Here is a 12440-nt window from a genome sequence, read left to right as displayed (position 1 = left end):
TCGTGACACCCAGATCTTATCATTGAACGATTACCGGCCCGTTGCACTGACTCCCATCATAATGAAGTGCTTTGAGAGACTGGTTAAAGAGCACATCACCTCCAGGCTCCCCTCCTCACTCGACCCCTTTCAGTTTGCCTACAGGACAAATCGCTCCACCGGGAATGCCATCTCCTCTGCTTTTCACCTGAGCCTCACACACCTAGAGGAGAAGAACACCCATGTGCGGATGCTGTTCCTGGACTTCAGTTCAGCATTCAACACCATCATCCCACAACACCTGGTAGACAAAATGAGACTCCTGGTTTTCAACACCCCCCTGCGGAACTGATTGCTGGACTTCCTCACTGACAGACCCCAGTCAGTGCGGATTGGTCAGAACATCTCCGATGTCATCACCCTCAGCACGGGCTCCCCCCAAGGCTGTGTCCTGAGCCCCTTGCTGTTCACCCTGATGACACACGACTGCGTCCCTAGGTCAGCCACAAACCACATCGTGAAGTTTGCGGACAACACAACAGTGGTGGTGGGCCTCATCAGGGACGACAACGACTTGGCCTACAGAGAGGAGGTGGAGCAGTTGGTGGGCTGGTGCAGGGACAACAGCCTGGTCCTGAATGTTGACAAAACTAAAGAGATCATTATCGACTTCAGGAAAAAACAGCCCAACCATGCCCCACTTCTCATCAACAACAAGGCTGTGGAGGTTGTCAGTAGCATCAAGTTCCTAGGGGTGCACATCACAAACAAACTCACCTGGTCCGTGAACACTGCCTCACTGGTGAAGAGGGCACAGCAGCGCCTGTACTTCCTGCGGAGGATGAGGAGAGCCCACCTGCCCCCACCCTCCCTCATCACATTCTACAGGGGCACCATAGAGCGTATCCTGACCAGCTGTATCTCTGTGTGGTGTGGAAGCTGCAGCGCTTCCGACTGGGGTAGTGTGAGGAGGGTGACAAGGACAGCAGAGAAAATCATCGGGACTTCTCTCCCCTCCACTCAGGACATTGGCCAGAAGCACTGCCTATCCCAAGCCAAGAACATTAGCAGGGACCCCTCTCACCCCCATCATGGACTGTTCACTCTGCTAGCCTCTGGGAAGAGGTACTGCAGTGTGTGGTGCAGGACCACCAGGTTCCACAATAGTCTTGTCCCCCTGGCCATTAGACTGTTAAATGGTCAATCAAACACATAGTAAATCTAAACTGCAGCTAATCTGTACATCCGTTGGTTTTGTTTGACTTTATTGCACTACTGGCAGTTCTTTATAGCTAGCCACTCCTTGCACAGTGTTCTTCTCTGCACTATTCGTACTACAGTGTTATTGTTACTGTTTACCTGACTTGTTCACCTGACTGCCCATTTTGCACATCTGGTTAGCTGCTCCTCTTGCACTGTTTGCACTACTATAAAATACTATATATAGCCATAAATATTTAGTATATTATAAGTACTCAATACAACATTTTATTTATATCTGTACATTCAAGGAAACTGTGCCGGTAAGATATATCGACATTTCGTTCTGTATACACGTGTACTAGAATGACAATAAAGTAGATCTGAATCTGAATCTGAATCTTTAAGTTCAGACAAATTTGGCTATTTCAACGTTTCCGTGGGCGGACATTAAAAACGCTCTGGGTCAATGTACCTAAAATGACTTATTATTAGTTACACACTGTCCCTTTATGTCCGAGGCAAGCAAGGGCATTTCTGAGGCACTGCAACCTCAAATTCGGAAAAACGTTTCGAGCCAAAGTTATTCAATGGATTTTACGTTTTTTCACTCACTGTTCCTTTAAGTTCAGACAAATTTGGCTCCTTCAACGTTTCTGTGGGCGCAAATTAAAAACGCCCTAAGACAACGGACCTAAAATGACTTATTATTAATTACACAATGTCCCTTTATGTCCGAGGCAAGCAGGGGCATTTCTGAGGCACTGCAACCTCAAATTTTAAAAACGCTTCAAGCCAAAGTTATTCAATGGGTTTCACGTTTTTTAACTCACCGTTCCTTTAAGTTCAGACAAATTTGGGTCTTTCAAAATTTCTGTGGGCGGATATTAAAAACGCTCAGGGTCAATGGACCTAAAATGACTCATTATTAATTACACACTGTCCCTTTATGTCCAAGGCAAGTAAGGGTATTTCTGAGGCACTGCAACCTCATATTTGAAAAAGGCTTCGATCCAAAGTCATTCAATGGTTTTCACGTTTTTTACACTCACTGTTCCTTTAAGTTTGGACAAATTTGGCTGTTTCAGCGTTTCTCTGGGCGGAAATTAAAAACGCCCTAAGTCAATGGACGTAATGAGACTTATTTATCAATCCAAAAATAGGAAGCCCGTCTTTTGAATCTGTGACGATGAGAGTCTTATTATTTTTATACTTGTTACCATTGATAATAATCCACTTAACAGATATGATATGCTGTAAATGGTCAATATTTAAGAAATCTCTTATCTTTGAATTCACATATTCCAAGTTTGACACTTCTGATACAGAACCCAATTCTTTCTCATGTGCAAAAATTTCATTTGTGTGACTATGAACACTTTTGCCACTTTACTGTGACCTACAAGAGATTTGCAATCATTTTTGTAGTTTAATTTTGAAGACCACTTTTTAAAAAATTGATGCTTCGACTCAAATCTCATACACATGTGCCTTGTTAAAGGACCCAGCGCCTCAATTTGTGAAGGGAAATGCAACATATAATGCTGTTTTGGTGTTATATTGTTCTCAGGGAACAGCTCCTTGAATGTTTTAAGGTGCTTCTCTATCATCACTCTAAGTTTGTGAAGGGTTTCCCTAAATAGTAGAGGAGTAAAGAGGATCTGGGTTATCTGAATCAATTCTAAGATGAATTTAACATGGCTATGGTCCTTGATACTATTCAAAATATAAGAAAGTATCTTCAAAAGTATCAGCATCTGCCCAGAAGACTGTTTAAGTTTTGTTGTCATTAGATGTCATTGTACTGACACTGATTGGGCATGGTTTGTCTTTTATATCACTGGGTGAATATCTAAAACAATTTATACCTGAATTAATATAATCCAGATCAACCTCTCCTGACAAAATTAGGAATTTTAATACACATTTAAATTCTAGGGGCACAACACCCTCAAGCATAACGTGCATTATATCTTGGAGTTTGCTGGATAAGGTCATATGCTGGAAAATGTGTAAGTTTACTCCTCCTGTTAATACCATAGGTAGTCTTAAGAGCATTTTTAACGTGGTCTGTCTGGCCCTCTCTATTTCTGTACACTGTCTCATGTGATTTTCTAACGTTCTCATGGTAAAACTCTTTTCATCAAAATTGTTCTGCATGGTCTCAAAATCACATTCAAAATGCCTACATTTACTGAATGAGAACCCAACTCCAGACTTAAACCCAGCCAGTTCATGCTGAGCAAGAGTATCGCCACATATAAATATTGCTGCACCATGTATAATTTGACCTGTCCCAATTTGACACCATTGTACAATTCTTTCAAATCCTTTTCAATGTGTTCTAAAATAACATCAACACCTGCTTGTGCAATGTCCTTAGCTTTGGCAATAGCAAGTAGTCGTATAGCAGCCAGTTTTGACCTAAACTCGGGGTCTATGTTTCCTAGTGTATAATAAAACATGAGTAACTTGTTCACAGAAGTATGCGGTCCAAGAGGGTTACATAAGTCTATCTCATCAGAGTACAATATCAACTGTAAAGCAGTGGGCTTCGATGAAAATAACGGATGACTTTTGAAAAGGCTACCATCCACTATGTTACAGAGAAATCCATCTTTGTTACAATTCTCTGGAGGAGTACTGGCCATACCGTGTATTCTTGGGTTGGACAACAGCTGCTCTAGGCTCTTGATGAGGGGAACATAGAAAAAAACCTTGTTTTTAAGTTTAAGAACCCGTGAAGAACCTCTCTTAACTTTACACAGTCTTTGGGATATTATAACCTCCTCCGCTTCAACTGGGGTAAAATGTTCCTTAATGGTTTGGTCTTGCATGAATGTTGTGGTCAACATGTAGAATTGATCTGGAAAGTCATCAAATGTTGCCAGAGCCTCATGCCGTAGATGTTCTATGTTGTCTGAATGGCCATGAGTGTCAAAAATGTCTTTTACTCTTTCTTTCAAGGTTTCTACAAGATGATATTGAAATTGTTGTACTTCTGACACAATGCTGTTAATATTCCTCTGTAGAGAGAGAGAGTGAGAGAGATCTCATTTGATAAGATCAATCAACTACAGCACAAGTAATGTGATTGGGTAGAGGGGTCACGAAACAGAAGCATTTGTCAATATTTTAATGAGAACCATTTTAATCTGCAAACCAGGCTTAATGTCTAAAAACACAACCTTGTCCTTTAATCAGTAAATTCTCAAGAAAAGTGCAAAATATGACGGCAGTAGTATCAGAATCAGAATACTTTATTAGCCCCTGAAGAACAATTCAATTTCAAGTAGTAAGTATTTTTGTATGGTCACAAATATTTTTGATATTAATGTGACAATATGATTTCTCCTCACTCTAGAAAGTGTCTACTAAATGCATATAGCCTACCCGAGACAGACAACATCTTTCACGAATATCCACAGTGAAGGCAGCTGCACGTCTGGACAAGTCCTGTTAAAATAAATATATTCAGCCTTATGATAACTAGTGGGACCTCGGTTATCCCGGTTAATGGGGACCAAAACCACCTGCGGTAAGTGAAAATCCGCGAAGTAGCGGGGCACCTAAAAAACAAAAAAAAAAAAAAAAAATGTATTATTTTTTTAGACCCGGTTAATGGGGACCAAAACCACCCGCGAAAAGTGAAAATCTGCGAAGTAGCGACGCCCCTTCAAAAATGCTTGAGAAAAAAATAAAATATTTTATTTTATCATAATTATTTTTTAGGCCCGCGAAGCTCTGAATCCGCGAACGTCGAAGCGAGAAGTAGCGAGGTCCCACTGTATTTTGCCCTTCAAATCATAAAACTATTAGTCTTGACGTTAATGATATATTCTTCATTCCAAAATGAACATTTACCCACATCTCTCCATAACTTAACACTATATGATTTCCGTGCAGTGGACTTTTTAAATATTGTTTTCGGGTGCATCAGAATAGGCCTACAGTATATCTGACGAGAACATAAGTTATGTAGGATATTGTCATGTTCCAACAAACATGCAAATCATGTCAAAAGTACAAATGACATGAACAAAATAGCCTATGGTCATATTTTAGCAGCTAAGTTCAACTTATTGTTTAGCAATAAACAGAACTAGCTGTGGGAGCCTGGATTGAGCTTAACATGTCAGAACAAGTCACACTAATTGAACTGCATCAAAAAAAGCCAAATTGTTGTACTTCGTCGCTTTCAATATGAGAGCTTACATGTTCCTTGATAGTTGGCTGAGTATCGTGGACTCGCTCTTGGTTTGGCATTCTGGCGCACTCACAATGGAAAGCATCTTTTTGCGAGAAGGCGGCCTGATTGCAATTTGCATCATCGCAAGTCACAGTACTTGAGGTCGACTCTTCAATTTGGTTGCCGGTGGGTGTAATAGTTTGAAAATATTGCTGTATCGAACCTCTCACCTCCAACCCAGCCTGTGCGAAACGGCACGCACTGCATGGGTGGGCGTCCATTGGCCATATATGAAGCATGCCTCCGTTTGATGTGATAGTAAAACGAATTGAATACTCGGTACTGTTCTTTGCATTCATCAATTCCACAAATTGCACGAAAGTTCCTATTACGTCCGTGGGCTATATTAATGTGACTTAGGAGTGCCTTCAAAGTCAACGCAATAAATGCAAAACAAATAAGGCAGCGCCATCCACCCATGTCTGCTACAGCAGTACTGTAATAAAATCGAGTGAGGTTGTGATAATGGTGTTGCATACTTTAGGTGCTAGTTTCCGCCTTTTTTCGCGCTCGTTAATTCCATATCAAAACAAGAGGGATGCCATTTACAATGCAAGTGACTGGCCCGTACGGTGTCCTTACTAAAATTGGATAGTCTTTACTTCGAAACACAAATTTAATATGTATAAATGAGAACACTATATTTTTTCCTTGAGATAGTTAAATAGATTTTGTTTAATAATTGTATAGTGCGTTCCTTTATATGGTTCCGCCCATTTATTCGGACCTACTTGGACTCGCTCATACAACCCCAACGTTCGACGAACTCCATTCGGTAATTTGACTTCAAGAGAAGTGAAACACTTTTACAATTAAAAGGTTTGTATTGTCTTAACATTTAACAAGAAACAATGTGATTAAGAATAAAATATTATTCTCAACGGTATTTATGCGTAGTTAACGTTTTAAATCAACGAACGTTTTGTAAGGCGTTAGCTTGAGTCTTGAGCTAACCCCTTACAAAACGGTCGTTGATTTAAACCGTTAACTATAATATATAACGTTAAAACTATTCAACATTACGACAAGAGCCCTGTACCAATCTAAGTGACCAGGATTACATGTTACACAGTTTCTCTCTTTGTTCAGCATGAATATATATCATATATCCACACATGCATATCCTGCTTTAGCTTAACATTGGGTCGATTGATTTATTAATTAGGTTGATTAACTTAAACTATTTTGCTAAAGTAAGAGTAATAATGAACCTATTTGGGTAATTGTAAACAAGGTATAATGCATCAAATTAATTGTTTAAATTTTAACAGAAGCATGAATGCCCCAGAAAAATTGGACCAGGTGGCAAAGGACATTCTAGCAGGTAAGAATGATGTCATATTTTACTATTTAACAAATTACATTGGGTTTGGTTGTCACATGATCCATGGTACAACTATTGGTGGCTCATAGCCTGGGTAGGGATTCCGTTTTGCACTTTAGCCTTACCCCAGCTACAAACAGGCTTTTCTCCTGTTGATCAGTCCTGTTCAAAGTTGTGCATGACAAGGGCTTGGTCTGGCATTTGCCAGGCAAGGGGTGTACCACAAAAAATCCTAACCAATTCTCAATCTTAGAGGAGATTTAGTTGTGGTCTGGCTTTAGCCACAGCAAGGTACATCATTCAATTACCCTGGATGGCCAGAGGTAGATATGGGTCTGGATATTTAGACTATGAATTAATTGGACAAGATGTTGACAATTGAATGCACACAATTCTTACTGTAGCAATATCAACAGCACGCTACTTGCACATCACACACAGCTTAACTGTATAGCACTAGTCTTAAACCAACACTGGGTGATTTATCTTATTTTATGCAGACTTCAAATGTTTGGATAAAAACATATCAGCATTAATATAGTAATATTTGCTGCATGTTGAACACTTATCCACACTCAAGTTTACTGGATAGGTTCCACGGGTATTGTATGTGTTTGCCCCGCTCAACTTTTTCTCAGTTCGTTTTGCTTTACTCATAATATTTCTGTAATAGTTTCTTATGAAATATGCGTTTATTCAGTACTACAAAATTTAGAGATATTGTGCTGCTGTCTCTATTATGACCTACATGTCTTAACCTCTAAGCATGTTGGAACAAGAGTTTTAGGTAAAGGAACGTAACAGTGCTAGAACTACATAATCTCTGGATTATTCTTAATCAGTTGTCATTATTCTTCAATTCATTTTCCTCTGTCTCTATTTGTCACACAGTGGCACAAATTGATGCAGATGCTCTGCACACACTTTCAGACCTTTTTCCAGGGCCTGAACATTTTCGTCGGAGAAAATCCATTTGGAATGTTGTGCATCCTGAGGTATGACAAACTTGTCTCATTGTCCCTTGAGATTTTCTTAAAACACCATCTCAGCAAGGGTAAATTTGTCTTCTTTTCATGGATTTATTCACAGGAGCAGGCCTCATCCAGCAACCAACACCCAACAAACGACGATACCAACAAAGAGGAAAGTCCAGCCAAAACCATACAACTTCCGAGCCTCCAATATGTTATTTACACAGATAGTGAATTAGAGCATGTTAGAAAACACTATTTTGAAATGAAAAAAATTGGACGAGGAGGAGAGTGTGTGCTCTCTAGAGAGCTGTCTTGTAGGCTCATTAGAAATACAGTGACTAACATGGTCTCTACATTGAGGGCCTCGACCGTCGAAGACTTCATAAAATACCCTACCAAAGAAGACCTGCAGTCAATGGCAAGGAGACTTGTTTTGTATTACCCAATGTTGTCCGATAAACTGGATCTACAACGTCGATGGGTAAGCAAGCATTTCAACATGAAATCATTTCATCACAATATGAGTGAAATAGTACAATGACTTGGTGATTGGAATCCTTTGTTGTCATTATTTATTATATGAATTGATGAAATGGATATAGTCAGCCACTTAATTTGACTGATAGGAATTTGTTTCCAGTCTCAGACAATATGGGAATTGGGATCTAGATAGTATGCTGTCCATCTTATCTATAGACAAGTAACTAAGTTTGATAAACGTATTGATATCTTGGAACAAAATGGTTCTGTATTAACATCTTTACCCTTGCACACTCCTAACCAACACAAGTAAATGGATTGTTTGTCTTTGTTAGTCCATGTGTTGTCTAAATGTTTCTGTTTACTCATGGTCTTTATATTTCATGTTTCAGTTCAAACTCTTTAAGCAACTGAACAAGAGGTTGCAAAACATCAGGACTCCACGCAAAACCCAGGGGGCTACACCAGCAAGGGGAAAAAAGAGACGCCTTCAGTTTAGCGCCACAGAGAAAGAAGATGAGGGGGATTTTGACTCCAGCACTTCCACTGTCATTGTCTCCCCAAGCTGCAGTAGCACCATCAGCAACCCAGAAAGTGAAGGGGACCCCCAAGTCATAACCAGCACTCCAGCAAAAGAAGCTGATGCTCTTGGTAATTGTATAAAAAAATTGTGGCATTCTCAATGGAGTAGACCCATTCATTGAAATTACACAAAATACAAGATAAATCAGCACTGCACATCGTTCTACTTCTTTTAGGAGGGCACAGACAAAATCTCCAGCTTTTATTGAAATTTTCAACTGGTGGGCTGAACAGAAACAGGAAAAAGCAGAAAAGAACAAGGCCAGGCACCAAAAAACCCATAAATACTATTTTTTTTACAAGGGGGGTGAAAATCTTGACCTTGTAATTTTTGCCTTTTTCTGTTTCTATTCAAGTAATATTAATGAATGTCTTCATTAGATGTAGTGGACATTTTGTCTTTGTTCCAGTAGAAACAGTAGCATGAATAACATTAGCAAGAAGAAAACAATTTTGACCTCAACTGTGTTGTGATATCTTCTTTGACCTTTTTAGAATGTAGGCAGGACAGCCGCATGGCCCAGGCTAAACACTACACAACTCTGCAGGAGCTATATCGCAATACCAAACAGAACAGAGCTGATGTGGCACAACTTCTTGACCTTGAGTTTGAGGGGAGGAGGGCCTTCATTGATTTGGACACAATAAGGGAACAAGACAGACCGGCAAAAATATTGGAGGCATAGCCATGCTTTAGAGACATTGACTATGTAAGTATGATCACAATTCACACTTTGATTCAGTTGAACAGTGAAATTGTTCTTTTGAACATTGGATGCATACTGCTTTGATACATTAAATAGCTGTTTCGACCCCACTTACATGCAGGAAAACCTTTCATATATTTTCTCTGAAAAAAAAACGAGCAATGTGGTTTTATTTCTGCATGTAGACAGGGAAAACGGCATTTATGCATCGTGATGTGATTTTTTTCCTTCTTTAGAATATCTGATAGTCCATCGGTTTCGCAAGTTATTTGCAACACACCTGTCTATTAGCGTTTTATCATCAGTGTGAATGGAATTATTTTCACAAATGGAGGAGGGGAAGGGGGAACATAGTTTTTCAGAATACGTCTCTACATATAATTGTCGTTTTCAAGTGATGCTTTAACTATTATGTGTTGGATATTTCCATACAACATTTCTGTGTGTCTTCCCCACCAAATGTTCTTGATGAACTAAGACGAATAATAGACAAGAACAACTCCAACTTCGTGCAAGAGCTGAGGGAGCGGTGGGTCGAATTTAAATCTAGATTATGCTTCTATGGGGTTTACAAGAGGGCAATGAAACCTCCAATGTCACTTTCAGCTGGTAAGGACAGCCAACGTAATACCAATAGAATCTGTAACTTTGTTTGTTTCTGTTTACTGAGAGACAAATATTTTATTTTATTTCTTTTTTTTTTAGAGGAGCAAGCAATAAACCTCTTGACCATGCTGCCAGCTCTTTTCCCGTCTAATGTTGCTGTGCCCAAGAAGATGATATCTGCCTCTGAAGCTCTCATCCATGTTCTTCTGGTAAGTCACAAACTTTTACATAAGTGCATACTAAACTTTCTCAAATATGGTTGATCCTTTTGTTGGTCCACTATTCTGTTCATACTAAATTGTCATGTTTAGTCAAGGAATGGAGGGATGTGATTGCTGTCCTACTGATGTTGTGTTTTTCTGTTAAGCCCACAGAGGACCCCGAGACGTTCCTGAACAGAAGGCCACTCACCACACCACTCCTTTTGGTGGATGAAAATCTCGACTCCTTTCTCTGCCTTGGAACCGAAGCAATCCCATTACCCAAAAGGTACCTAGGGGATGCAGCATTGTACATAATTGCATACTATTATGAATTACATATGACCTACCCCAAATGTGTGGCCTCTGTTCTTTCACTTCTACAAACTGAGGTCCTGGGGGACTCAATCCATGACAAAGATGCCACACCAGCTTTTAAACGAGCAAGAAGTGATTGGATGGCCTTTCTTGCATAACTTTCTATAATGCTGCCTCCCCTAGGGAACACACACCCAGCCATGTACACACTTTGAGAACTTTTTCTGTTATAAAACATCTGTGACCCCTGACACTTTGGCCTCTCAGTCTCCCTGTAATTTACGTGTGTGTTTTATTTGCCTTGTTTTGAGTTTAAGCACTGATTTAAAAAAAAAAAAACAACTGACAAAAAAGAATGTTTGCAGTTCTGTTGGAAATTTTGTAACTTGCACTTTATATCCTGTTGTCAAAAAAATGTGTTGTCTGTTTGACAGTTCACTGATACATGTGTAAGTGATAACTTTGATTTACAGTTCGCCAACAAACGTTTCAAGATCTTATCAAGAAAATTAGTATTTCTGTTACTGATATGTCAATTGTGTTTTGTGATAATGACAAAGGTTGTGGTTTGCCAATAAAATGGTAATTTTGTATTAAAACTATTTTTGCATTTGTATAGTATATCGAAACGTAGAGAATTTCTTGAAACAAGACTTCTTTGGCTAAGATTTTTAATACTTAATACAAGCAAATTTATTTTGTTTTTGATCCATTTCTAATTTATTTCCAACTTAATACAAGAATATTGATCTTGTTGTAACCTTCTTGCTAACTACTTTTGAGCAATCCTGGCTTAAACCCAGTTTGTTTCTAAACAATAATTCTCCAAAACAAGCACAAATATCTTAAAATGAGACAAAAAACCTTGATACTTAATATAAGTATTAACTGCTTAAAATATCATTTTTGGGTATCTTATTTTCTTTTCTTTTTTTTTCTTGTTTCAAGAATACTTAAGTCGAATTTTCTTGCTGCACTGGCAGATAATTTTGCCGGAAACAAGTAAATTTCCTGCAATAGTGGCTATATTTTCTGTTTTTTTTTTAGAGGCAGTTTTTGCAGTGTAAGGAGAAAAAGATCGAGGGAGCAGAAGGAATGTCACCGGTCCACGAGGGACGTGACTCGGCCATCATCCATGAAATCCGTAAATTAAGGCGAGAACATACCGAAGCAGCCAACGAGAACAAGATTGCCATGGCAAGACTTGAAAAAAACATTGAAGAGCTTCTGGAGCGCACTGCGTTGCTGGAGCGGAGGGTGGAAGGCATGGAGGAGCTACATGCTAACACAGAAGCGCGAACGATACGACTAGAACAGTTCACAGCCTTCCTGCTCCAACAAACCGCCAAACTAGCAACAAAGTGTGAGGACTTTGAGTCAAGATCACGACGGAACAACATTCGAATACATGGCATTCTGGAGGGTGCCGGGAGGAACGACACAATCGGCTTCATAACAAACTTCGTGAAGTCGAACATTCCGACAACGGGACATATGGATTTGCGCATTGAGAGGGCACACCGCTCACTGGTGAACAAGTCTCAAGGTAAAGCACCGCCACGGGCAATTATCGTACGTTTCGCTGACTAAAGAGTGAAAGAATCCGTGATGAAAGAAGCATGGAAACAGAAGACAATGTACTAAGGCAAGACCATTTACTTCAACCAAGACTACACCACGGAAATCGAAAAAAAGAGGAAACAAGTAAAGATTGTCATCAAAAAGCTAAAGGAAAAAAACGTAAAGGCACAATCACCATATCCCGCCCAGCTGAAGATGTTTTTGGACTCAGGAATAAAAACATTTTCTACACTGACGGAG

General features: G+C 39.5%; 1 protein-coding gene and 1 pseudogene across 2 annotated transcripts; one reads left to right on the top strand and one right to left on the bottom strand.

Annotated features, from left to right (window-relative positions):
- Positions 1-2952: 2952 nt before the first annotated feature.
- On the bottom strand, positions 2953-4034 carry LOC148364914 (uncharacterized; annotated as a pseudogene).
- A 2007-nt stretch (positions 4035-6041) lies between these two features.
- On the top strand, positions 6042-11157 carry LOC148364913 (uncharacterized). 2 transcript variants are annotated; one of them, XM_088335000.1, is made up of 8 exons: positions 6042-6247; positions 6700-6752; positions 7644-7747; positions 7842-8207; positions 8599-8857; positions 9284-9498; positions 10201-10310; positions 10469-11157. In XM_088335000.1, exons 2-6 carry the CDS (start codon positions 6704-6706, stop codon positions 9472-9474), a joined length of 969 nt encoding a protein of 322 aa, XP_088191126.1. In that variant the 5' UTR covers positions 6042-6247; positions 6700-6703; the 3' UTR covers positions 9475-9498; positions 10201-10310; positions 10469-11157. The 2 variants fall into 2 exon arrangements, with proteins under 2 accessions (XP_088191126.1, XP_088191125.1); XM_088334999.1 differs by lacking the exon at positions 6042-6247 and having other exon boundaries at positions 6599-6752.
- Positions 11158-12440: the final 1283 nt, after the last annotated feature.

This window comes from Urocampus carinirostris, chromosome 5, assembly GCF_059441175.1.
Source record: "Urocampus carinirostris isolate Australia breed hairy pipefish chromosome 5, RoL_Ucar_1.0, whole genome shotgun sequence".
In the NCBI taxonomy this organism is placed as follows: Eukaryota; Metazoa; Chordata; class Actinopteri; order Syngnathiformes; family Syngnathidae; genus Urocampus; species Urocampus carinirostris.
This window is presented reverse-complemented; position numbering and strand designations above follow the sequence as displayed.